Source organism: Pleurodeles waltl, chromosome 10 (genome assembly GCF_031143425.1).
Source record: "Pleurodeles waltl isolate 20211129_DDA chromosome 10, aPleWal1.hap1.20221129, whole genome shotgun sequence".
Classification (NCBI taxonomy): Eukaryota; Metazoa; Chordata; class Amphibia; order Caudata; family Salamandridae; genus Pleurodeles; species Pleurodeles waltl.
This window is the reverse complement of record NC_090449.1, coordinates 111249380-111277223: the sequence shown is the minus strand read 5'-3', so window position 1 is coordinate 111277223 and position 27844 is coordinate 111249380. Positions and strand designations below refer to the sequence as shown.

The window sequence follows — 27844 nt, the reverse complement described above, 5'->3', positions numbered from 1 at the left end:
CACCAAAAAAGTGCAACAAAATTGAAAGGACAGACCTTGTATTTTTTATGCCTTGTACTTCTTTGTTTAGAAGCAAATATTAAGCACCTTGCATCTACTTGCCATGCTTTGATCCTGCTAATAAATTGGGATTTGTTTACATGTCTGGTATTGCTGGTTTGTCTTTGTAACTTTAAATTTTCTGTATTTTAGGGGGCCTCCTCGCAAACCTCCACCTGCAGTGCTAGAGCAGATTAAGACTCTCAATCAGACACTGAAATTAGGGCATCTCCTTTGTCGAAGCCGAAATCCAGACTTCCTGCTTAACATTATCCAGCGGCAGGTGGGTTGCCTTGTGAATGTGGTCCTCTGCCTACTTTCAGGGATTTGTATCCATAAGGAATCCATATCCCTACATCAGTTGAATCCTGTTATCCAAACATGAGACATAATCCATAAAAAGAACAGCGTGTTGCCTAATTTCTCTGTCACAGAATTTGACGTTAAGCCTCTTGAGGTGAGGTCCTACCCTAGGGTTACTTCTGTTTGTCAGGCCAAACGCCGGTCTCAAAGTACAGGACAGTTGCGCATGGAAGAGTGTTTGTAAATGTGCAATGTTGTAAAAGCCTTTCTTACTCACATAAGCTGTGTTGTTATTGTAATGAATCATTGTTAGTAGGGGGCATCAAAGGGGAGTACCCCCTCCTAATTGTGATTTGCAAGGGCATGTGTCAATGGTTTGTAAGCGCAAGCATTGATTAGGGGGAAAAAAAACAGCACCCAAGATGGGGAGTTATCTGATTGGCAATTGGAAACCTGTTACCAAGGAACAGTATCCCCTTAGAGAATCATGTAGAGCTACTACAAAAAAAAAGTTTGCGGTGTGGGAAAGCAGTTGAAGGGGTAACAGTCTGCTGTCTCAGGCCTGCCACCATCTCTGTGTTCATTGCCATTTGCAAAGGATCACACATTGTGATCTGCCTAATTAATATTTATTAGGTAGTTTATTTTGTGACTTGCAACGAATGTGCAATTTGTGAGGTGTCCTATTTATATGTATGTCACATTGCAAATTGCATGCCCATCTGCAAACTCTTTGGGATGCAAACTTCACATCTGTTTTGAAATGATGGCTTACTACATTGGTTCTAAGGATCCAAGAAGCGGATGTATGAAAAATAACTAAGAAAAAAAAAAAACACTTTCACATTTTTAACCTACAAAAGTTTCATACCCCAAAACTTTAGCATTTCTTTTTGATATATGTTTAAAGCACTAACACAGTCTTCTTTTACAGGATTGTTGCCATATTATTCCTGTGTAAATACCTTAAAATATGTATTCACTTGGGTGCTTAACACATAAACAAACTTCCTGGAACTTGAGATAATTGAAGAGGCTTTAACTGTAGCTTAAGAGCGAAAATAATGGTATCCCTACAGTAGCATTACATCTTGACTTACAAAACAGATTTGTACATGCCCCTCTCTTCACCCAAATTAATTACATGCCATTTGCAATGCAAGAAGAAATAAAAAGAAGGGAGAGTTGTTTGCATTAGATCTCTCAAGGGACCGCAAACGAACCAAATCAATCTAAGCTACTGTTTCTTGAACTGTCTTTTCACAAAGCTTTATTTTTGTACATATCTAAATGACGCACATATCCTCAGCACTGGTTTACTCAAATATCTTGCATGTGGGCCTCTGCCAGTTTTATTTAAAATGCTCATGTAAGTCTAAAGTTAGGCATCAAGAACTGTGACGAGTATTCGCATTCAGTCATACAAACCACGTCTGGCACCAGGTTTAGACGTTTTTGCATAGCAAGGATTGTCCTTAATGTACCTGGTTTAATTTGCAGAGTATTTTGAGAAAAATGTCCCACAAAGGTAAAAAGATGTTTTCTCTGGTCATTTTCGGAGTAGTATTTCATTACCTCAATTACTGACTTTCTAAGCCACACCCTGCAGGTTTGCTGTTTGTCCCACAGTGGGTCCTTTAGTCAAAACTTGCTTTCTCATGATACAGTTTTTTACTTTAGTTTGATAGCAGGATGGGCATGTCGTTTTCCTGAAGTGGAGAAGCTGTGGGTTCCTGGCCTTAGGAACTATCTCCTTGGTGTTCTCTGACCCACTCCACAGCCAAGTGTCTTAGGATGCCCACTAGGAGAAACATATCTTATTGGCTCTGGGTTGAAAAGAGCCTGCCTCTGTGGTCGTACTGGATCCTTAACTTGTGATCTTCTGGTATGCGTTTGTCCCTTGATCTTCCAGTATGCGTTTGTCCCTTGATCTTCCTTGGCCTTAATTTGGAAACTGTTAGGTCTCTCGATTAGTGCTAAGTATCCTAACAGCAATACGTTGGCAGCAGGTAATTGCTGAGTATTTGCATTTTATACTAAAACCACTACTCCATGATTTCATCCATCTACACATCTCATTTGATGCTAGTCGGAGTTTATTGTGCCCCTGCTCCCACAAGCAATACTAATGTTCAAAATAACCAGGTTTTTGAGAGGTTATTCTTTGTAATGTGACAATATAGAGAATACTTTTCTGCTGTTCGGAAAATTCCACAAACATTTTTTAAGCTCTTTTGTTTTTTTAGTAGGAAAGTAGTCTTTGAGCTTCGTAAGATTTCCACCCTATAGGCCTTATAATCTCTGTAGAAATGAGTGATTTATATAATGACCTCCTCTGACAGATGTCATTTGGATACTTTATTACAAATGTTGTTGCTGTTTCGATGTCAAAACAACATCTGTGCCAGTTTTTACATCAGCGGGAGGAATCAAGTAGTGGTAACCTGTGCAAAGGCATAGTGACTTCTTCATTCTGAGGTTTTAATTTCTGGTTTATTGTCAAAGTTACAAAACTGCAGAATACAATGAAAGTAGAAATCTACTAATACAATTTTCAAGTAGAAAAATGCTCTTGGGATATAGATGTGTACATGCAAGCAGTTTAGTTTGTGCACAGGCAGTGAGCAAGCAATTAAAATGCATATCCCTGCAGCACATTAAAATCCTTTTAAGGAGGAGACAAAGTAGGTTGCTAGATTCTGGATTTTCACTTCTGCATGTCATACGATTTGCTTTTAAAATGATTAAAAGATGTTAAATTTAGAGATGCAAGATTGGACATGGAAGAATAGTGAAAACATCACAGAACTATGCATAGTGGACATAATTCATAGAACGGATTTTTCTCTTATGAATTACTGTGTGTTTACTGTCTGCAAATGAACTCCTCTTCTCCTTTAGGCCTCGTCCCAGTCTATGCCCTGGCTGGCGGACTTGGTACAGTCTAGTGAGGGGTCCTTGGATGTGCTGCCTGTACAGTGCCTGTGTGAATTTTTGCTGCATGATGCTGCAGATGAATCTGCTTCTGGTGAGGAAGAAGAAGAAGGAGAAAGTAAAGAGCAACGTGCCAGGAAACGACAGGTGAGTAAGGATGGAACTTGCAGTTTCCTTATTAGCTCAAGAATTGTTTGGTCTCTTAGTTGCAAGAAGGCAACGCATAAGTGTCTGGAGAATTGACCATCTTCTTCTTGCAGTTCTCTGCAGTGGATCGGCTCACTGAGGGTAGAAAATTGAAGTGTTTATCCTCCCAGTTATGATAGTGACTCTATAATATCAAATGCACCCAGTTTAATTTGACAGAATTAAATGTTTCCTTTCAGAGACAGCAAAAACAGCGGCAGCTTCTAGGACGCCTTCAGGACCTCCTTCTGGGACCAAAAGCAGATGAGCAAACAACATGTGAGGTGCTGGACTACTTTTTGCGCCGTCTCAGCTCATCACAAGTGTCTGCACGTATTCTTGCTATGAAGGTAATAATGACTCCTGTCTAAGGCATTATCTGTCACATCATAGATTTATGGAATTGTAAACTTTGTTTTTCTTTTAGACTTTCACTTTCTAGGAATACTGTGAGGTTATGGAGTGGTCCTACTTTATTTAAAAGGTGAATTTTTCTTTTTATTGCAGGGTTTGTGCTTAGTCCTTTCAGAAGGCGGTGGGGAGGAGAAGGAACAGCCCATGGAAGAAGACTCTGAAGATGTAGAGCTGCTACAGGCTTACCAGTGGCTGCTAAAAGACTTGCCTAGACTTCCCTTGTTCAACAGTGTCAGAGGAACTACTGCTATGGCTTTGCAGCAGGTAAAAATTCCAAACACCCTTACCCTGAAAGGGGAAGGGGATGTGCATGTGTGTGTGATGGTGTGTGTGATGGTGTGTGTGTATGTTTATGAGACAGAGCCATGAGGTCGTTTAATATTGTTGTATCACCTTTGAAGACTCTAGGTTTATACACTTGAATAACAGCTTCATGTGCACAATGATTGTGATGTCTGAGAATGAGCAGTGCTTTAATGGCTAAAGTGCAATTAAACAGGGGTTCATCCAAACACTGTTTGAATATCGGTTCTGGTAAGCATTTAATCAGTGGGTCACTTGTTGGTGTTTCTAGATTAGTTTTCAGAGGTCACATGACCATGTTCACTACTAATATTGGAAGACTTTACATTTCATTAGTGTCAATTTATACATTTTACAAGGCTCTTTGTACACCAAGGATGTGGATTTGGCAATTTAGAATGTTTAACTTGGGGAAATGGATGGGGTAGAGAGATGACTTGTAAGTGTCGGAGCCAGTCTATAACATACTCTGCCTAGTAATGGATGCTCTGGAGAACAGTTTCCCGTTCCTCATTGTTGTCTCTAATATGAATAGTGCGAGTAAGAGATCTCTATAACCCTGAACTTTTTGCACTGTTACTTACTAGACCACAAGTTATCATCTGCAAACTCAGAGGCAACAGATGTATATAATACTGTGAGTAGGGTCAGATTTCCCTTGTCCTCGATTACAGCAAATCATCCCGCTAACCGATCAGCTCTTAATCATCCCAAACAAGTGGGTCTTAACATTTAACAGGAAGGTAAGATGGGCACAGCATATTAAACAGAAGGAAGAAAACAAGAAGGGTAGTATTGTAAGTATAAACAGCCCTTTACCTGTCATTCAGAAGATGTACTTGGAAAATGCTAACCTGCAAAAGGGCACCAGTCAAAAAAGAAATTAGAGAATTGTCCTACATGTTTGGCAAGCACTTGTTTTGCAACATAAAATCTGTTCTAGTTTCACATGTTTGCACATTTCTGCCATCTAGTGGTTGGACCTGGGCTTGTCTTTGTGTGCCTAAAACAGTTTATTTAGTCTGTGGGTGGGAGAAAACATAGGCTGAGCCCCTGTATGATGTCAGTCGTACACAATGCTGATGCGTGTACCCACCATGTTAGATTATCTTTTTACACTGCTGGATACTGAGAGCCCCAGACTTTTTTTGACAAAGGTCACCAAGAATTCCTCGAACGCCAACAGAAAGTAGTTGAGGGAAGAATTGAGATCGGCACTCAACACATAAGAGAGGTTTTTAGGGATTTATTGGTGGATCAACATTGGAGAATGACAATTAATTAAGGTGGGATCCCTGGGCCTCCTTGTGATCAATTTAGAGTATGAGCAATCTCTTTAAGTTTTGCCTGAACTGCCATCAAACGTTCGCTCTGAATGGCAAACATCCACTCTGTATGCTCTGTCTCCCTCAAGACCACAATGTGTTCTATTCTTTTAGTTTGAGACAAAAACTGTGATTCACAGCGGGAAAGATTCTTCAAGCTCATTTGGTAAATACAGACACAGCGATCTTATCAGAGATGGAAAAGCAGAGGAGTGGTTCTCAGGCGATAGAGGAGATAGATGTGTTCGTCCAACGACAACATACAGATGCAGGAGGCTCATGTTGAACATTAAGATGTTGAGCTTGAAGCATATGAGGTCAAAATATGACACCACAGAGAACCTTAGCCCCATGCCTGTGGAAGCACATGATTTGCCAAAGGAAAAAACATTCAAACATATATGCCCAAGCCACCAATGCACAGGTCTTGGAGCACAGAGTCATGCAAAAGAAACAAGCAGTCGAATGAGCACAAGCATCCTACCGGCAGAGAAAAACTCACCGGTAGGCAAACACCACAAGACGATACCTCAAGTTCTGAGGACGATAGAGCATGGAAAGGGGAGGAGGGACCAGCAGCCTCAAAGGAAAAGTTCCATGAGAAACCTAAGGCATCTCATGCCATGGATGTTGAGAGAAAGAAGAGGGCATTGCAGGCAGAGGTAGAGAATTTAATAAAGAAAAAGCAGGTTTTTAGGAACCTGTGACACCTCTGATGAAAGCAAGACCATTAGGGGGGTTACGAAGCCTACACAGGATCTTGTCTCAACACAACAGGGGGAACGCTTTAGGCAGGTCACAACACGGACATATGGGATGAAGAGTTTATTTTTACCGCGGGCCCAGAGGAATTGGGGCATGGAGAAAGCTGGCTTTCTTAGTGGTGAACTAAAAAGAAGTACACTGTGCAGAGTGTCCAGTGGATCCCTGTAGGAGGCTGGCCTGGCTTGTAGTGGGTACCAGAGGTACTTGCACCTTGTGCCAGGTCCAGTTATCCTGTATTATTGTAGAAGAGGTGTTTCTAGCATCTTAGACTGATAGAAAGTAGCTATGGCAATGCAGCTTAGGCTGAACTAGGAGACATGCAAAGCTCCTACTATACCACTGGTGTCATATGCACAATATCATAAGAAAACACAATACACAGAGTTACTAAAAATAAAGGTACTTTGTTTTTATGACAATATGCCAAAAGTATCTCAGTGAGTACCCTCAGTATGAGGAAAAGTTATATACACAAGATATATGTACACAAACCAAAATTAGGTAAGTAATAGCAAGAAAAGTAATGCAAACAGTGTAGAATCACAATAGGTTGCAATAGGAGCACATAGGTATAGGGGCAACACAAACCTTATACTCCAAAAGTGGAATGCGAACCACGAATGGACCCCAGACCTATGTGAGCTTGTAGAGGGTCGCTGGGACTGTAAGAAAACAGTGAGGGTTAGAAAAATAGCCCACCCCAAGACCCTGAAAAGTAGGTGTAAAGTGCACCTACTACCCCCAGAGAGCACCGAAGTCGTGATAGGGGGATTCTGCAGGAAGAACAAACACCAGCAATGCAACAACACTGGATTTCCGGACCTGAGTACCTGTAAGACAAGGGGACCAAGTCCAATAGTCGTAGCAGTGTTGAGAGTGGGCAGGAGCCCAGGAAATGCCAGCTGAGGGTGCAAGGAAGCTGCCAATGGTTGGAAGAAGCTTGGAGTTCTGCAAGAAAGAAGAGGACTAGGAACTTCTCCTTTGGAAGACGGATGTCCCACGTCACGATGAAGCTTGCAGAGGTGTTCCCACGCAGAAAGACCGCAAAAAAGCCTTGCTAGCTGCAAGGGTCGCGGTAGAGGTTTTTGGGTGCTGCGGTGGCCCAGGAGGGACCAGGATGTCGCCACTTGGAGGAGGAGACAGAGGGGGCGCCCAACAACTCAGGGAGCCCTCACAGAAGCAGGCAGCACCCGCAGAAGTACCCTAACAGGCACTTGGAAGAAGAGTGAACCGGAGTCCACGCGAAGTCACAAAAGGGAGTCCCACGACGCCAGAGGACAACTCAGAAGGTTGTGCACTGCAGGAAGGAGTGCCGGGTACCCAGGCTTGGCTGTGCATGAAGGAAATACTGGAAGAGTGCACAGGAGCCGGAGCAGCTGCAAATCACGCAGTACACAGCAATGCAGTCTAGCGAGGTGAGGCAAGGACTTACCTCCACCAAACCTGGACTGAAGAGTCACTGGACTGTGGGAGTCACTTGGACAGAGTTGCTGAGTTCCAGGGACCACGCTCGTCAGGATGAGAGGGGACCCAGAGGACCAGTGTTGCAGTCTTTTGGTGCCTGCGTTAGCAGGGGGAAGATTCCGTCGACCCACGGGAGATTTCTTTGGAGCTTCTGGTGCAGGGTGAAGGCAGGCAACCCCCAGAGCATGCACCACCTGGAAACAGTCGAGAAAGACGGCAGGATTAGGCGCTACAATGTTGCTAGTAGTCGTCTTGCTACTTTGTTGCGGTTTTGCAGGTGTCCTGATCAGTCAGCGGTCGATCCTTTGGTAGAAGGTGAAGAGGGAGATGCAGAGGAACTCTGATGAGCTCTTGCATTCGTTATCTAAAGAATTCCCCAAAGCAGAGACTCTAAATAGCCAGAAAAGGAGGTTTGGCTACCAAGGAAGGAGGATTGACTACCAAGAGAGGTAAGAGCCTACCAGGAGCCTCTGACGTCATCTGCTGGCACTGGCCACTCAGAGCAGTCCAGTGTGCCCACAACACCTCTGTTTCCAAGATGGCAGAGGTCTGGGAAACACTGGAGGAGCTCTGGGCACCTCCCCTAGGAGGTACTGGTCAGGGGAGTAGTCACTCCCCTTTCCTTTGTCCAGTTTCATGCCAGAGCAGGGCTGGGGGATCCCTGAACCGGTGTAGACTGGCTTATGCAGAGATGGGCACCATCTGTGCCCATCAAAGCATTTCCGGAGGCTGGGGGAGGCTACTCCTCCCCAGCCCTTCACACCTATTTCGAAAGGGAGAAGGTGGAACACCCTCTCTCAGAGGAAATCCTTTGTTCTGCCTTCCTGGGCCAGGGCTGCCTGGACCCCAGGAGGGCAGAAACCTGTCTGAGGGGTTGGCAGCAGCAGCAGTTGCAGTGGAGACCCCGGAAAGGCAGTTTGGCAGTACCTGGGTACTGTGCTAGAGACCCGGGGGATCATGGAGTTGCCCCCCCAACACCAGAATGGTACTGGGGTGACAATTCCATGATCTTAATCATGTTACATGGCCATGTTCAGAGTAACCATTGTGACGCTATACATTGGTAGTGACCTATGTATAGTGCACGCGTGTAATGGTGTCCCCACACTCACAAAGTCCAGGGAATTTGCCCTGAACGATGTTGGGACATCACACACTAAGTAACTTTGCACCCAACCTTCACCAGGTGAAGGTTAGACATATAGGTGACTTATAAGTTACTTAAGTGCATTGGTAAATGGCTGTGAAATAACGTGGACGTTATTTCACTCAGGCTGCACTGGCAGGCCTGTGTAAGAATTGTCAGATCTCCCTATGGGTGGCAAAAGAAATGCTGCAGCCCATAGGGATCTCCTGGGTACCTCAGTACCATATACAAGGGAATTATACGGGTGTACTAGTATGCCAGTGTTATTTGGTAAATTTAGTCACTAGCCTGTTAGTGACAAATTTGGAAAGCAGAGAGAGCATAACCACTGAGGTTCTGGTTAGCAGAGCCTCAGTGAGACAGTTAGGCACCACACAGGGAACACATATAGGCCACAAACCTATGAGCACTGGGGTCCTGGCTAGCAGGATCCCAGTGACACATAACAAACATACTTACAACATAGGGTTTTCATTATGAGCACTGGGCCTTGGCTAGCAGAATCCCAGTGAGACAGTGAAAACATCCTGACATATACTCACAAACAGGCCAAAAGTGGGGGTAATAAGGCTAGAAAGAGGCTACTTTCCTACAATCCCCAATTGGTTTGCAGAGACAAAAGTAGCTAGGACTAATGCTCTGTTTTGTGGTAGTGTTGGGGGAGGGTTAGTTAAACTTATAAGAGGGTAGTGCTAAGCATTTGTTGTATTAACAGGGGCAATTAATGAGACACACACTGAAAGAATAAATCCAAGACCAAATTAGAAAAAGAACACTTCTTTGTATATATGTTTCAAACCCAAGAACTTCGTAATCCAGTAAGCACTTTTTCAAGCATAAATAATGTTCAAATTAAAAAATCAACACAGTGCAAACCTATGGAGGAAAACAATGTTCAGCAAACACAGGGTTAACAACGACTTATGAGGTGAATCTTATAGAGTTAAGGTAAGTAGTGGGTACCGATCAGAACCACACCAGAAGGTCACTCCGGTCAGCACTGGAGCGGCCGGGTGCAGGGGTGCAGTACGCCGTTCAGTGCCCAATGGTTTTCAATGTGAGTTGGACCTTGGGGCAAACAAGCGGGTAGGTTGTAGGCTTGGGGTGCTCCGGGTCATAGGTGCACCTTTGGTCCTTTTCTCTGGGGCTGACAGATCCAGGGGTGTCATTAGGCATTGGGTTTCTCCGTCCGAGAGCTCTCGCGGTCTGGGGGTCCTGTGTTTTGAGGCTGCAGGCGTCCCATGGGAAGACCCAGTTTGGACTCAAGCTCAGGGGAGCTGTGGGACATCGTTGGGACAAGTGACCTACCTCAGATGGGGGTCAGGGGCGAAGGATGCAGTGGTTTCTGGAAGTGTCTGGTTTTCTCTCACTACAAGGCAGTGGGAGAGGGGCCCTACGTGTTGAGGCTGCAGCCAACTTGGGGAAGGTCAACTTGGGTGAAACCTAAGTGGACTCGGACTCTAGACAGCTGGCTCCATTGGTTGGCTTCACCTCGGGTTGCAGATGTCTGGTGCAGAGGTCACTTAGGGTGTTGGGTCTTTGGTGTTCCTGGAGGCTCCAGTGTTCTTTCTTGAGACTTTCTTGCAGAGCATATCCACTGCTCATGAGAGTCTTGAGTCTTTATGGAAGGCAGGCGTTCTTCCTGGGTTTCTTGGAGGCGGAGCTGCAGGATGTCATTTTTTCAGGCAGAGTCCTTTGAGGTCAGCAGGCAGGCCGTTAGCTGCTTCTTCTTTTCCTCTTCTGCAGGTTTGACTCTTGTTTGTCCTTTGCTTTTTAGGTCGTCAGGATCTGAGTTCTAGAGTTCAGGGGTGCCACCTAAATAATACATTTAGGGATGTTACAGGGAGTGTTGGGTGATAGCCAATGGACTAACCACCTTTAGGGTTATTACAGCCTTCTTATGACCACTTACACAGGGAAGTGGGCATAACCCTAAACCTAGTGGCTTAATTCCTTCCAAACAAGATGGAAGAATTTAAAAAGTAGTGCCCACTTCTGCCAGCCCACCTTAGGGGTGGGACTGGCATTAAGCGGGCACAACACCTAATCTGACTAATTTTTCTGCCTGTGCTGCCACCAAAAGAGGGGTCAGAACAGGGGGTCGATCATCTCCACCATCTGGAGAGACCTGGGTTGCATTACAAAGGAGGCTAGGCCTTTGAATCTTCCCACCCTGGAATATTCATCCTGCCTAGATGAGGTGATAACCCTGCCCAGTGCAGGCTTTTGTCATGGCCCTCGAGAACGCTGGCTCTCACCTTGGGGCAGCCCGAAACGTATCTATTGTGGCTGAACTGGCCAGGGCTAGTAGCTAGTAGGTTTTCAAGGGGCACCTGTAAGGTGCCCTCTGGGTGTAGATTTTAATAAATCCCTCACTGGCATCAGTGAGAGTTTATTATTCTGAGATGTTTGATACCAAACCTCCCTATATTAAGAGAAGCCATCATGTAGGTGGGAAACTCTTAGTAAACATTGTCCAGCACATGCATTTAAAATGGCTTCCCTGGTCACTTACTATGTCTGAGAATCGACAAAGACATAGCAAGAGCATATCTAATTGTGCAGATATGCCCTCACATGTAATATAATGCACCCTGCCTTAGGGCTGTCAGGCCTACTATAGAGGTGGCTTACAGTGTTTAGGGGACATGGCTCACAGGCTGTGTGCCGTGTTTTGTTTTCACTTTTGCAATGGCAGCCTGTCGTGCCCTTGGTGAGGGGTTCCTTATGGTGGCACAAATCGTGCTGCTCCCTTAGGGACCCTGCCTAGTACCTCAGGTTCTAGGCACAAAGGATACCATTTACTAGGGATTTACAGTGGGTGCTAATGGTTTTGCCAATTGGGAAAAATGACTGCGCAGTTTTGGGGGAAAGAGACCTGACAGTCGGACCTGGATGGCAGAAACCTAGTGCTCTTTCAGTTGAAATTCCCCAAGTAACCACGCAAAAAGTGGAGGAGTGACCATGTTAAAAGAGGCACTTTCCTATTTTCACAGTTCCTAGGGGAGGTAAGTAATTGTTAGTTCTTGCAGGTAAGTAAACCACCTACGAGGTTCAAGTTTGGGTCCAAGGTAGCCCACCGTTGGGGGTTCAGAGCAAACCCAAAGCTACCACACCAGCAGCTCAGGGCCGGTCAGGTGCAGAGTTCACAGTGGTGCCCAAAACGCATAGGCTTCAATGGAGAAGGGGTGCCCCGGTTCCAGTCTGCCAGCAGGTAAGTACCCGCGCCTTCGGAGGGCAGACCAGGGGGGTTTTGTAGGGCACCGGGGGGGGACACAAGTTAGCACAGAAAGTACACCCTCAGCAGCACGAGGGCGGCCGGGTGCAGTGTGCAAACACACGTCGGGTTTTCAATTGGAATCAATGGGAGACCAAGGGGTCTCTTCAGCGATGCAGGCAGGCAAGGGGGGGGGCTCCTCGGGGTAGCCACCACATGGGCAAGGGAGAGGGCCTCCTGGGGGTGCCTCCTACACTGGAGTTCCGATCTTTCAGGTCCTGGGTGCTGCGGGTGCAGAGTCTTTTCCAGGCGTCGGGATCTGGGAGTCAGGCAGTCGCGGTCAGGGGGAGCCTCAGGATTCCCTCTGCAGGCGTCGCTGTGGGGGTTCAGGGGGGGCAACTCTGGCTACTCACAGTCTCGTAGTCGCCGGGGAGTCCTCCCTGAAGTGTTTGTTCTCCACAAGTCGAGCCGGGGGCGTTGGGTGCAGAGTTGCAAGTCTCACGCTTCTGGCAGGACCCGCAGTTGTCTTTAAGTTGCTTCTTTGGAACAAAGTTGCAGTCTTGGGTGAACAGAGCCGCTGTCCTCGGGAGTTTCTTGGTCCTTCTAGAGCAGGGCAGTCCTCTGAGGATTCAGAGGTCGCTGGTCCTGGGGAAAGCGTCGCTGGAGCAGTTTCTTCAGAAGGGGGGGAGACAGGCCGGTAGAGCTGGGGCCAAAGCAGTTGGTGTCTCCGTCTTCTCTGCAGGTTTTTTCAGCTCAGCAGTCCTCTTCTTCTTAGGTTGCAGGAATCTGAGTTCCTAGGTTCAGGGGAGCCCCTAAATACAGAATTTAGGGGTGTTTAGGTCAGGGAGGGCAGTAGCCAATGGCTACTAGCCCTGAGGGTGGCTACACCCTCTTTGTGCCTCCTCCCAAGGGGAGGGGGTCACATTCCTATCCCTATTGGGGGGGATCCTCCATCAGCAAGATGGTGGATTCCTAAAAGTCAGAGTCACTTCAGCTCAGGTTGCCTTAGGGGCTGTCCTGACTGGCCAGTGACTCCTCCTTGTTTTTCTCATTATCTCCTCCGGCCTTGCCGCCAAAAGTGGGGCAGTGGCCGGAGGGGGTGGGCAACTCCACTAGCTGGAATGCCCTGAGGCGCTGTAACAAAGGGGGTGAGCCTTTGAGGCTCACCGCCAGGTGTTACAGCTCCTGCGAGGGGGAGGTGATAAGCATCTCCACCCAGTGCATGCTTTGTTACTAGCCACAGAGTGACAAAGGCACTCTCCCCATGTGGCCAGCAACATGTCTCGAGTGTGGCAGGCTGCTAAAACCAGTCAGCCTACACAGGTAGTTGGTTAAGGTTTCAGGGGGCACCTCTAAGGTGCCCTCTGGGGTGTATTTTACAATAAAATGTACACTGGCATCAGTGTGCATTTATTGTGCTGAGAAGTTTGATACCAAACTTCCCAGTTTTCAGTGTAGCCATTATGGTGCTGTGGAGTTCGTGTTTCACAGACTCCCAGACCATATACTCTTATGGCTACCCTGCACTTATAATTTCTAAGGTTTGGCTTAGACACTGTAGGGGCACAGTGCTCATGCACTGGTGCCCTCACCTATGGTATAGTGCACCCTGCCTTAGGGCTGTAAGGCCTGCTAGAGGGGTGACTTATCTATACTGCATAGGCAGTGTGAGGTTGGCATGGACCCTGAGGGGAGTGCTGTGTCGACTTACTCGTTTTGTCCTCACCAGCACACACAAGCTGGCAAGCAGTGTGTCAGTGCTGAGTGAGGGGTCCCCAGGGTGGCATAAGATATGCTGCAGCCCTTAGAGACCTTCCCTGGCATCAGGGCCCTTGGTACCAGGGGTACCAGTTACAAGGGACTTACCTGGATGCCAGGGTGTGCCAATTGTGTAAACAAAAGTACAGGTTAGGGAAAGAACACTGGTGCTGGGGCCTGGTTAGCAGGCCTCAGCACACTTTCAAATCAAAACATAGCATCAGCAAAGGCAAAAAGTCAGGGGGTAACCATGCCAAGGAGGCATTTCCTTACAACCCACAAGAAGAAATGTTGTGGGAAGACATTGAGGCAGACTCTCCTCAGGAGAGAGAGATAGAATCTTAACCTTCGAGGTTCTCCCCACAGAAAATATCTCCACTTACCATGCAGTTATGATGAAGGCAGCAGATGCCTTCAGAGTGGAGATGGAAGCGGAGAAAGAAGAAACATGTTTTCTACTGGAAAAAGTAAGTCTGGCATAAAAAATAGAATCAGTACCTCCCCATGCTCCCCAGCATTGTACAGTAAGGTAAGGTGTTTTTGTAAAGCCGTTGACAGTTAAAGCATAGAAAAGACATACAGACCTTCCTTTTAAAACGCTAAATGTATCCAGGGGCATATCGAGCCAGACTTCCTTAATGTATCCACAGCGAGGAAGAGGACTCTGTCCCCAGCATTCCTGGGGCCTCTGACAGATAAGAATGTAAACGATTGGAGGCTGCTGGAAGAAAAAGAGAGAGAGTCTCTTCTACTCAATGATGGAGTGCTAACACAAATATTAAACCAGCTTTCCCACCAATAAGGTGACTACATGGAAGACTGCATCTTGCATCTCCCAAATGAGTACCGCAAAATGGCTAAAAGCATAATTGAGGGAGGAAAGAATATTGCAAACTCCTGCCTGAAGTCAACCTTAGATGCTGAGAACACACAGGACAACTGGCTATGGGACAGTCATAAGAAAGCATGCATTGTTGCGTATGTCCAGTTTTAAACCTGACATGCAGTCCAGTATTACAAGGCGCAAACTCTTTGGGCCAGTGGTGGTTCAGACGCTGGAAGGGATGAAAAAGACAAATGAGACTGCAAAGGCAATGGGAGACCTTCAGATTTACAGTTCTGCATTCAGAAGAGGAAACCAAATCCCCCCCAAGCACCCAGAGAAGAGTGGACAGGGGTATTTGGCACATATGGTCAAAAACAACCAGGCAACTAGTCGATTCCCCGGTCATGCATAGTGGCAGTAGCAACAACCTTAAGACCCTTTTTAAGGCAGAGGTAAATCAAGAGGCAGAAGTTCCAAAGGAGCTACCTACAGTTCCTCCAGGTGGCTAGAACATCTGTTCTCCCACGCACAACACACCAGTATGGGGGGAATAAAAGACTGCCTAAAAGATTGGGAAGCTATTTCCACAGGCAAGTGGATTGTTAATATTATTTGTCACAGTTACTGCAGTTACTGCATAGACTTTTTACAGAAGTTACCAACAAGGCCACCAAAACATAAACATTGCAAGAAGGACCAATTGGATGTCCTGAAAAAAGAAGTCCAAGAACTGTTGCCAAAGAGTGCAATTGAGAAGCTGTGCAAGAGGAAAGAAACACAGGTGTATACTCCTTTTACTTCCTACTGCCGAAACAAGACTTGACCATGCATGCAGTCTGTTCTAGATCTGTGCCCTTTAAACGTACAAAAGACAAAAAAAATTCAGATGACATTGCAAGATAATATTCCTTTACTGTAGGGAACTGGGCTTCTTTGCAACTCCCCACACCCCCTCCCTTTTGGAACTACTAGATGCTAGTATTAAATTCTAATATTCAGACCTCTGTGCTGTGCTCTTTCCTCAAACGCACAGTATGTCTAATTGTTTGCAACTGGCTCTGGACTTTAGCACCCCTGTATGTCCCTAGTAAATGTTACCTTGGTTCCTAGGGCATGGATACTAAAGGCCCCTAAAGCCTGCATCATATTTTATGCCACTGTAAGGGACCCACACACAAATTTCACACAGCCTGCCATTGCAGACTGCGTGTCAGAGTGCAAACTATGAGTGAAAACACGACATGGCTAGCTTATTGTGTGCCAAGCCAAAGTCACTGCAGGCATTTTATGAAAGACACCCCCACAGCAGGCCTTAAGAGCCCTAAGACAGGGTATATTATAATACATGTGATAATACATAACACATGTATAATACATGTGTTAACACATCTACATGAACAGACAAGCCCCTATGATGTCTAGTTCTATTGGAAGACATTGCAAGTGACTGGGCAGCCATCTTAAAGCATGTACTGGACACTGGTCAGCATGAGTGTCCCAGGAACATGATAGTTGCATGGGAAATAATGGTGTTTGTAATCAAAAGCCTTGACCTAATAAATCCATACTGGTGCTAGTATTGGATTTATTATGACATGCACTCAAAATGCCCCTAAAACCTACTAGTCCTCTGGTGTGCTGGCTGACTGGTATTGACCAGCCTGCCACCACAGACAAATATCTGACCCCCTGGAGGTGAGAGCCTCTGCTCTCAAAGGTCAGAAACAATGCCTGATCTGGCACGAGGTGTTATAACCTCTGCTAACAGGATGGCTAGTAAATTTTCATACCAAGGTCAAGTCCCTGCTGCCTTTGGTATTTGACCCCCAACTTCCCCCAGACCTGGGAGAGGCAACACCCTGCCCTGAGGCCCATTTGATCCCCAGACAGGTAGGAAGATTAGCTATACAGAAGGCTTGTTGCGGTGCCAGGCTGGACACACCTCTAGGGTTACCAGCCTGAAGTGAACACGAAGTTAGGAATTCCACCATCTTGTGTGTGGTGGAATTTGGAATTCTGGGATAGGGTGGTGCCCACTCCCCAAAGGAAGTGGTCATCTAGGGGGTATAGTGACCCCAGCTGTAAGTATCCCATTGGGTACTACCCTTCACTCTCTTAATGCCCCTAAATTAAGTATTTAGGAGACGCCCTGATACCAGGACTTCAGATTTTGATGGAGAAAAGAACAAAGAAAAGTGCTGACCTGAGAACAGAGGAGCAGCGACTGAATTGACGCCAACCCTGCCAGCCTGACTGCTTCCCCTGACAATCATGGAAGAAACCCAGAGGGCTGCCACTACTGCTCTGCAGCCGCAGGCACCAAAGAAGCAAGGTCTGGTTCACCATTCTGCCGCCTACCAGGACTACTGAAGCAGCAGCCACCCAGAAAGAGATCACTGTGCTCCTACAGAAACATGTGTCTAGGGATATATAGCACTAGCTGCACCCAGTAAGGTGAAAGACCACAGACTACAAGTGAACTAAGCACGAATTGGTACTGCATTTACCATAAAGCAATGGGGCAAACTGCGTGCTGGAGTGTGAGTCAGTGGGCTCCCAACTGATTGCTGTCTTCTAATAAGGCTAAATCTTCATCCATACTACCACAAAATAGAGCTTTATGTCTATTAGTTTAACCCCTATTAGTCAGAAAGGGATCCCTTGGACTATCTGTATTCTGTTCCCTTACATTGGTACACTACATAGATAGCCAACTTCCTACATTTACTAGAGTAGAGGGGCTTCATAGCAACCATAGATATCAAGAACACTTACTTCAACATCCCCATTCACACCACACACATGCAGTACCTAAAGCCTAAAGTTTATAATTACCAATTCAAAGTCCTACATTTCAGAATAAAGACTGAGCCAAGGGTCTTTAATATCACGCTGGTGTTTGTAGTGGCACACCTCCGAAGACAGGCTGTACAGCTGTACCCCTAACTGAACAATTGGCTAGTGAAAGCAAACACCTGATAACATGACAAAGTAGCATCACTGCTAGACATACTAGGGTTGACAGTAAATTAGGAGTGTAAAGAAATGGCTCCCTGTTGCAGTTACCCCCCACTTTTTCCCTGATACTGATGCTGACTTGACTGAGAAGTGTGCTGGGACCCTGCTAACCAGGCCCCAGCACCAGTGTTCTTTCACCTAAAATGTACTTTTGATTCCACAATTGGCACACCCTGGCACCCAGGTAAGTCCCTTGTAACTGGTACCCCTGGTACCAAGGGCCCTGATGCCAGGGAAGGTCTCTAAGGGCTGCAGCATATCTTATGCCACCCTGGGGACCCCTCACTCAGCACAGACACACTGCTTGCCAGCTTGTGTGTGCTGATGAGAACAAAACGAGTAAGTCGACATGGCACTCCCCTCAGGGTGCCATGCCAACCTCACACTGCCTATGCAGTATAGATAAGTCACCCCTCTAGTAGGCCTTACAGCCCTAAGGCAGGGGGCACTATACCATAGGTGAGGGCACCAGTGCATGAGCACTCTGCCCCTACAGTGTCTAAGCAAAACCTTAGACATTGTAAGTGCAGGGTAGCCATAAGAGTATATGGTCTGGGAGTCTGTCAAAAACGAACTCCACAGCTCCATAATGGCTACACTGAATACTGGGAAGTTTAGTATCAAACTTCTCAGAATAATAAACCCACACTGATGCCAGTGTTGGATTTATTAAAAAATGCACACAGAGAGCATCTTAGAGATGCCCCCTGTATTTTACCCAATTGTTCAGTGCAGGACTGACTGGTCTGTGCCAGCCTGCTGCTGAGAGACGAGTTTCTGACCTCATGCGGTGAGAGCCTTTGTGCCCTCTGAGGACAGAAACAAAGCCTGCTCTGGGTGGAGGTGCTTCACACCTCCCCCCTGCAGGAACTGTAACACCTAGCAGTGAGCTTCAAAGGCTCAAGCTTCGTGTTACAATGCCCCAGGGCACTCCAGCTAGTGGAGATGCCCGCCTCCTGGACCCAGCCCCCACTTTTGGCGGCAAGTCCAGGAGAGATAATGAGAAAAACAAGGAGGAGTCACTGGCCAGTCAGGACAGCCCCTAAGGTGTCCTGAGCTGAGGTGACTCTGACTTTTAGAAATCCTCCATCTTGTAGAAGGAGGATTCCCCCAATAGGGATAGGAATGTGACCCCCTCCCCTTGGGAGGAGGCACAAAGAGGGTGTACCCACCCTCAGGGCTAGTAGCCATTGGCTACTAACCCCCCAGACCTAAACACGCCCTTAAATTTAGTATTTAAGGGCTTCCCTGAACCTAAGAATTTAGATTCCTGAAACTACAAGAAGAAGAAGACGACTGCTGAGCTGAAAAACCCCTGCAGAGGAAGAACAGAAGACACCAACTGCTTTGGCCCCAGTCCTACCGGCCTGTCTCCTGCCTTCCAAAGAAACCTGCTCCAGCGACACATTCCAAAGGACCAGCGACCTCTGAATCCTCAGAGGACTGCCCTGCTTCAAGAAAGACAAGAAACTCCCGAGGACAGCGGCCCTGCTCCAAAAGACTGCAACTTTGTTTCAAAGGAGCAGATTTAAAGACCCCTGCAACTCCCCGCAAGAAGCGTGAGACTTGCAACACTGCACCCGGCGACCCCGACTCGACTGGTGGAGAACCAACACCTCAGGGAGGACCCTCCGGCGACTCCAAGACCGTGAGTAACCAAAGTGTCCCCCCTGAGCCCCCACAGCGACGCCTGCAGAGGGAATCCCGAGGCTCCCCCTGACCGCGACTGCCTGAACTCCATTTCCCGACGGCTGGAAAAGACCCTGCACCCGCAGCCCCCAGCACCTAAAGGAACGGAACTCCTGTGCAGGAGTGACCCCCAGGAGGCCCTCTCCCTTGCCCAGGTGGTGGCTACCCCGAGGAGCCCCCCCCCTTGCCTGCCTGCGACGCTGAAGAGATCCCTTGATCTCTCATTGAAAACCCGACGCGTGTTTGCACACTGCACCCAGCCGCCCCCGCGCTGCTGAGGGTGTACGTTTTGTGCTGACTTGTGTCCCCCCCGGTGCCCTACAAAACCCCCCTGGTCTGCCCTCCGAAGACGCGGGTACTTACCTGCTGGCAGACCGGAACCGGGGCACCCCCTTCTCTCCATTGAAGCCTATGTGTTTTGGGCACCTCTTTGACCTCTGCACCTGACCAGCCCTGAGCTGCTGGTGTGGTAACTTTGGGGTTGCTCTGAACCCCCAACGGTGGGCTACCTTGGACCTAAACCTGAGACTTGTAAGTGATTTACTTACCTGACAAAACTAACAAAAACTTACCTCCCCCAGGAACTGTGAAAATTGCACTGTGTCCACTTTTAAAACAGCTTATTGTGTTTTATGTAAAAAGTATACATGCTAATGTAATGATTCAAAGTTCCTAAAGTACTTATCTGCAATACCTTTCAAATGAGATATTACATGTAGAATTTGAACCTGTGGTTCTTAAAATAAACTAAGAAAATATATTTTTCTATAACAAAACCTATTGGCTGGATTTGTCTCTGAGTGTGTGTTCCTCATTTATTGCCTGGGTGTATGTACAACAAATGCTTAACACTACTCCTTTGATAAGCCTACTGCTCGACCACACTACCACAAAATAGAGCATTAGTATTATCTCTTTTTGCCACTATCTTACCTCTAAGGGGAACCTTTGGACTCTGTGCATACTATTCCTTGCTTTGAAATAGTGCATACAGAGCCAACTTCCTACATTGGTGGATCAGCGGTGGGGTACAAGACTTTGCATTTGCTGGACTTCTCAGCCAATACCTGTTCACACGACAAATTCCAAAAATTGTCATTAGAAATTGATTTTGCAATTTGAACTATTTTTCTAAATTCTTAAAAGTCCTGCTAGGACCTTGTGTTAGTCCCTGTTAGCATTTCCTTTTAGAGTTTAAACGTTTTGTGAAAGTTTGAATTAGAACCTAGAACTAGTTTTAGATTCTTAAAAAGTATTCCAACTTTTAGAAGCATAATGTCTAGTACAGAGATGAATGTGATGGAACTCAATACTACCCCTTACCTCCATCTTAAGATGAGGGAGCTAAGGTCACTCTGTAAAATAAAGAAAATAACAATGGGCCCCAGACCTTCCAAACTACAGCTCCAGGAGCTTTTGGCAGAGTTTGAAAAGGCCAACCCCTCTGAGGATGGCAACACAGAGGATGAAGATAGTGACTTGGAGGAAAATTCCCCCCTACCAGTCCTAACTAGGGAGAACAGGGCCTCTCAAGCCCTGACTCCAAACATAATAGTCAGAAATGCTGTGTCCCTCACAGGAAAGACCAACTTCTCTGAAAACACTGGGGAGAGCCCCAGTGAAGAGGACATCCAATTAGCCAGGATGGCCAAGAGATTGGCTCTGGAAAGACAGATCCTAACCATAGAAAGGGAAAGAAAAGAGATGGGCCTAGGACCCATCAATGGTGGCAGCAATATAACTAGGGTCAGAGATTCTCCTGACATGTTGAAAATCCCAAAAGGGATTGTAACTAAATATGAAGATGGTGATGACATCACCAAATGGTTCACAGCTTTTGAGAGGGCTTGTGTAACCAGAAAAGTTAACAGATCTCACTGGGGTGCTCTCCTTTGGGAAATGTTCACTGGAAAGTGTAGGGATAGACTCCTCACACTCTCTGGAAAAGATGCAGAATCTTATGACCTCATGAAGGGAACCCTGATTGAGGGCTTTGGATTCTCCACTGAGGAGTATAGGATTAGATTCAGGGGGGCTCAAAAATCCTCAAGCCAGACCTGGGTTGATTTTGTAGACTACTCAGTGAAAACACTGGATGGTTGGGTAACTGGAAATGAAGTGCATGACTATGTTGGGCTTTATAATTTGTTTATGAAAGAACACATTTTAAGTAACTGCTTCAATTAAAAGTTGCATCAGTATCTGGTAGACCTAGGACCAATTTCTCCCCAAGAATTGGGAAAGAAGGCGGACCATTGGGTCAAGACTAGGGTAACCAAAACTTCCACTGGGGGTGACCAAAAGAAAGGGGTTACAAAACCTCCTCAGGAGAAAGTGGGTGACACTAGAAACAAAGAAAAAGAGTCCTCTGTAGGCCCCCAAAAACCAGACCAGGTGGGTGGGCCCCGAGACACAACCCAAAACAAAGGTGGGTACCAGGGTAAGAACTGGGATGCCACTAAGGCATGGTGCCATAACTGTAGACAGACAGGGCACCACACCAAGGACACTTCTTGTCCCAAAAACAAACCCCCTAGCAAAATCCCAGGGGTGACCAGGGTAGCCATTGGGGATGACTCCTCAGATGAGGAGGTCTTCATAGCCTTCAACTGGAAAAAGGGCCCAACAGGTGAGTTGGAGATTCCAGAGGGAAGTGGACACTTCCACCACCTACTGGTGAATGGAATCCCAGCCACTGCCCTGAGAGACACTTGTGCCAGTCACACTATTGTGCATGACAGGCTGGTGTTCTCAAACCAGTACATCCCAGGTGAGACTGCCTGAGTAAGAGTTAGCCCAGACAGGGTCACTGATAGGCCTGTGGCTTTTGTGCCCATAGAAGTGGGTGGGACTTTTAGCTGGAGAAGGGTGGTAGTCAGTACAGACCTCCCCCTTGATTGTCTCCTTGGAAATGACTACCCAGAGGTTAGTCAGAGCCCAAGAGAGGAACTGATCCAGTGCCAGTCCTCTCCCAAGGATTCTGGAGTTCCTGCCTCTGCAGTAAATGCAAGTAGGCCCCAGAAGAAAAAGAAAAGGAAACAGAGTAGGAAAGGTGGACAACCTTTAGCCAAGGTTCCAGCAAGCCAAGGAGATTCTGCTCCAGTAGGGGAGAACTCCAAAAGTGGCTCTGATAAAGTCCAACCTGACCCACAAGAAGTCCTGGCTAGTCAGGCAACTGTTAAGTCTGAGTGGGTGGCCCCTCAGCTAACAGAAGAAAGAGTGGAAGAAGGGTGTTTACTACAAGATGTGGTAACCCCCCACTGTAATACAGCAGACAGGCACCCCGAACCCAAAGAAGCCTGTAACTTAGCCCCTTCCCTTGTAGGTGAAGAGCTAAAGGTGTGGTTCTGGGCACTGACAGCTGTCAGTGGCCTCTGCTGGGTGTTAGCCTTTATGGCTGCACTATCCTTGGCATGGTGGTCAGACCCCATGCCAAATAGCAAGTTAGGCCCCCTGACCCTGTTGGTCATGGTGGGGTTACTCCAGCTCTGGGTAACCTCTTTGGGTAAGCTAGGGGTGACCCTGGCTAAGATAAGATTAGCAGAGGTGGATACCTCTAACCCCAAAATAGAGAGAATGGGTGAAGACATTAAAAGCACAGACAAAAGGCAGTTCAGATTAGGTCCTATCACTGTGGAAGTGGGTCAGTTCCCCAGAGAGAATGACCTGGACAGGAGGATGTAAGGCAGAGTAGGCCCTGCAACAAACCAGCCTATTTCCTCTACTCTTCCTCGCCTGACAGACTAGGAAGACTCTCCCAGCTTTGGCTGAGTCTCCTGGCCTGTGGGCTGGGGGGGGCTTGTGTAAAGAAATGGCTCCCTGTTGCAGTTACCCCCCACCTTTTGCCTGATACTGATGCTGACTTGACTGAGAAGTGTGCTGTGACCCTGCTAACCAGGCCCCAGCACCAGTTTTCTTTCACCTAAAATGTACTTTTGATTCCACAATTGGCACACCCTGGCACCCAGGTAAGTCCCTTGTAACTGGTACCCCTGGTACTAAGGGCCCTGATGCCAGGGAAGGTCTCTAAGGGCTGCAGCATACCTTATGCCACCCTGGGGACCCCTCACTCAGCCCCTCACTCAGCACAGACACACTGCTTGCCAGCTTGTGTGTGCTGATGAGAACAAAACAAGTAAGTCGACATGGCACTCCCCTCAGGGTGCCATGCCAACCTCACACTGCCTATGCAGTATAGATAAGTCACCCCTCTAGTAGGCCTTACAGCCCTAAGGCAGGGGGCACTATACCATAGGTGAGGGCACCAGTGCATGAGCACTCTGCCCCTACAGTGTCTAAGCAAAACCTTAGACATTGTAAGTGCAGGGTAGCCATAAGAGTATATGGTCTGGGAGTCTGTCAAAAACGAACTCCACAGCTCCATAATGGCTACACTGAATACTGGGAAGTTTAGTATCAAACTTCTCAGAATAATAAACCCACACTGATGCCAGTGTTGGATTTATTAAAAAATGCACACAGAGAGCATCTTAGAGATGCCCCCTGTATTTTACCCAATTGTTCAGTGCAGGACTGACTGGTCTGTGCCAGCCTGCTGCTGAGAGACGAGTTTCTGACCTCATGCGGTGAGAGCCTTTGTGCCCTCTGAGGACAGAAACAAAGCCTGCTCTGGGTGGAGGTGCTTCACACCTCCCCCCTGCAGGAACTGTAACACCTAGCAGTGAGCTTCAAAGGCTCAAGCTTCGTGTTACAATGCCCCAGGGCACTCCAGCTAGTGGAGATGCCCGCCTCCTGGACCCAGCCCCCACTTTTGGCGGCAAGTCCAGGAGAGATAATGAGAAAAACAAGGAGGAGTCACTGGCCAGTCAGGACAGCCCCTAAGGTGTCCTGAGCTGAGGTGACTCTGACTTTTAGAAATCCTCCATCTTGTAGAAGGAGGATTCCCCCAATAGGGATAGGAATGTGACCCCCTCCCCTTGGGAGGAGGCACAAAGAGGGTGTACCCACCCTCAGGGCTAGTAGCCATTGGCTACTAACCCCCCAGACCTAAACACGCCCTTAAATTTAGTATTTAAGGGCTTCCCTGAACCTAAGAATTTAGATTCCTGAAACTACAAGAAGAAGAAGACTGCTGAGCTGAAAAACCCCTGCAGAGGAAGAACAGAAGACACCAACTGCTTTGGCCCCAGTCCTACCGGCCTGTCTCCTGCCTTCCAAAGAAACCTGCTCCAGCGACGCATTCCAAAGGACCAGCGACCTCTGAATCCTCAGAGGACTGCCCTGCTTCAAGAAAGACAAGAAACTCCCGAGGACAGCGGCCCTGCTCCAAAAGACTGCAACTTTGTTTCAAAGGAGCAGATTTAAAGACCCCTGCAACTCCCCGCAAGAAGCGTGAGACTTGCAACACTGCACCCGGCGACCCCGACTCGACTGGTGGAGAACCAACACCTCAGGGAGGACCCTCCGGCGACTCCAAGACCGTGAGTAACCAAAGTGTCCCCCCCTGAGCCCCCACAGCGACGCCTGCAGAGGGAATCCCGAGGCTCCCCCTGACCGCGACTGCCTGAACTCCATTTCCCGACGGCTGGAAAAGACCCTGCACCCGCAGCCCCCAGCACCTAAAGGAACGGAACTCCTGTGCAGGAGTGACCCCCAGGAGGCCCTCTCCCTTGCCCAGGTGGTGGCTACCCCGAGGAGCCCCCCCCCCCTTGCCTGCCTGCGACGCTGAAGAGATCCCTTGATCTCTCATTGAAAACCATTGAAAACCCGACGCGTGTTTGCACACTGCACCCAGCCGCCCCCGCGCTGCTGAGGGTGTACTTTTTGTGCTGACTTGTGTCCCCCCCGGTGCCCTACAAAACCCCCCTGGTCTGCCCTCCGAAGACGCGGGTACTTACCTGCTGGCAGACCGGAACCGGGGCACCCCCTTCTCTCCATTGAAGCCTATGTGTTTTGGGCACCTCTTTGACCTCTGCACCTGACCAGCCCTGAGCTGCTGGTGTGGTAACTTTGGGGTTGCTCTGAACCCCCAACGGTGGGCTACCTTGGACCTAAACCTGAGACTTGTAAGTGATTTACTTACCTGACAAAACTAACAAAAACTTACCTCCCCCAGGAACTGTGAAAATTGCACTGTCCACTTTTAAAACAGCTTATTGTGTTTTATGTAAAAAGTATACATGCTAATGTAATGATTCAAAGTTCCTAAAGTACTTATCTGCAATACCTTTCAAATGAGATATTACATGTAGAATTTGAACCTGTGGTTCTTAAAATAAACTAAGAAAATATATTTTTCTATAACAAAACCTATTGGCTGGATTTGTCTCTGAGTGTGTGTTCCTCATTTATTGCCTGGGTGTATGTACAACAAATGCTTAACACTACTCCTTTGATAAGCCTACTGCTCGACCACACTACCACAAAATAGAGCATTAGTATTATCTCTTTTTGCCACTATCTTACCTCTAAGGGGAACCCTTGGACTCTGTGCATACTATTCCTTGCTTTGAAATAGTGCATACAGAGCCAACTTCCTACATTGGTGGATCAGCGGTGGGGTACAAGACTTTGCATTTGCTGGACTTCTCAGCCAATACCTGTTCACACGACAAATTCCAAAAATTGTCATTAGAAATTGATTTTGCAATTTGAACTATTTTTCTAAATTCTTAAAAGTCCTGCTAGGACCTTGTGTTAGTCCCTGTTAGCATTTCCTTTTAGAGTTTAAACGTTTTGTGAAAGTTTGAATTAGAACCTAGAACTAGTTTTAGATTCTTAAAAAGTATTCCAACTTTTAGAAGCATAATGTCTAGTACAGAGATGAATGTGATGGAACTCAACACTACCCCTTACCTCCATCTTAAGATGAGGGAGCTAAGGTCACTCTGTAAAATAAAGAAAATAACAATGGGCCCCAGACCTTCCAAACTACAGCTCCAGGAGCTTTTGGCAGAGTTTGAAAAGGCCAACCCCTCTGAGGATGGCAACACAGAGGATGAAGATAGTGACTTGGAGGAAAATTCCCCCCTACCAGTCCTAACTAGGGAGAACAGGGCCTCTCAAGCCCTGACTCCAAACATAATAGTCAGAAATGCTGTGTCCCTCACAGGAAAGACCAACTTCTCTGAAAACACTGGGGAGAGCCCCAGTGAAGAGGACATCCAATTAGCCAGGATGGCCAAGAGATTGGCTCTGGAAAGACAGATCCTAACCATAGAAAGGGAAAGAAAAGAGATGGGCCTAGGACCCATCAATGGTGGCAGCAATATAACTAGGGTCAGAGATTCTCCTGACATGTTGAAAATCCCAAAAGGGATTGTAACTAAATATGAAGATGGTGATGACATCACCAAATGGTTCACAGCTTTTGAGAGGGCTTGTGTAACCAGAAAAGTTAACAGATCTCACTGGGGTGCTCTCCTTTGGGAAATGTTCACTGGAAAGTGTAGGGATAGACTCCTCACACTCTCTGGAAAAGATGCAGAATCTTATGACCTCATGAAGGGAACCCTGATTGAGGGCTTTGGATTCTCCACTGAGGAGTATAGGATTAGATTCAGGGGGGCTAAAAAATCCTCGAGCCAGACCTGGGTTGATTTTGTAGACTACTCAGTGAAAACACTGGATGGTTGGGTAACTGGAAATGAAGTGCATGACTATGTTGGGCTTTATAATTTGTTTATGAAAGAACACATTTTAAGTAACTGCTTCAATTAAAAGTTGCATCAGTATCTGGTAGACCTAGGACCAATTTCTCCCCAAGAATTGGGAAAGAAGGCGGACCATTGGGTCAAGACTAGGGTAACCAAAACTTCCACTGGGGGTGACCAAAAGAAAGGGGTTACAAAACCTCCTCAGGAGAAAGTGGGTGACACTAGAAACAAAGAAAAAGAGTCCTCTGTAGGCCCCCAAAAACCAGACCAGGTGGGTGGGCCCCGAGACACAACCCAAAACAAAGGTGGGTACCAGGGTAAGAACTGGGATGCCACTAAGGCATGGTGCCATAACTGTAGACAGACAGGGCACCACACCAAGGACACTTCTTGTCCCAAAAACAAACCCCCTAGCAAAATCCCAGGGGTGACCAGGGTAGCCATTGGGGATGACTCCTCAGATGAGGAGGTCTTCATAGCCTTCAACTGGAAAAAGGGCCCAACAGGTGAGTTGGAGATTCCAGAGGGAAGTGGACACTTCCACCACCTACTGGTGAATGGAATCCCAGCCACTGCCCTGAGAGACACTTGTGCCAGTCACACTATTGTGCATGACAGGCTGGTGTTCTCAAACCAGTACATCCCAGGTGAGACTGCCTGAGTAAGAGTTAGCCCAGACAGGGTCACTGATAGGCCTGTGGCTTTTGTGCCCATAGAAGTGGGTGGGACTTTTAGCTGGAGAAGGGTGGTAGTCAGTACAGACCTCCCCCTTGATTGTCTCCTTGGAAATGACTACCCAGAGGTTAGTCAGAGCCCAAGAGAGGAACTGATCCAGTGCCA

The 27844-nt window shown here is 47.2% G+C and overlaps 1 protein-coding gene across 1 annotated transcript in view; it reads left to right on the top strand.

Annotated features, from left to right (window-relative positions):
* The window catches only part of INTS1 (integrator complex subunit 1), a 494737-nt gene that overhangs the window by 147904 nt on the left and 318989 nt on the right, over nucleotides 1–27844 (top strand). Inside the window, exons 20-23 of the mRNA XM_069209905.1 lie at nucleotides 193–322; nucleotides 3244–3423; nucleotides 3663–3812; nucleotides 3970–4140. Of these exons, the coding sequence (XP_069066006.1) occupies nucleotides 193–322; nucleotides 3244–3423; nucleotides 3663–3812; nucleotides 3970–4140 (631 nt within the window). The remainder of the gene's footprint in view (nucleotides 1–192; nucleotides 323–3243; nucleotides 3424–3662; nucleotides 3813–3969; nucleotides 4141–27844) is intronic.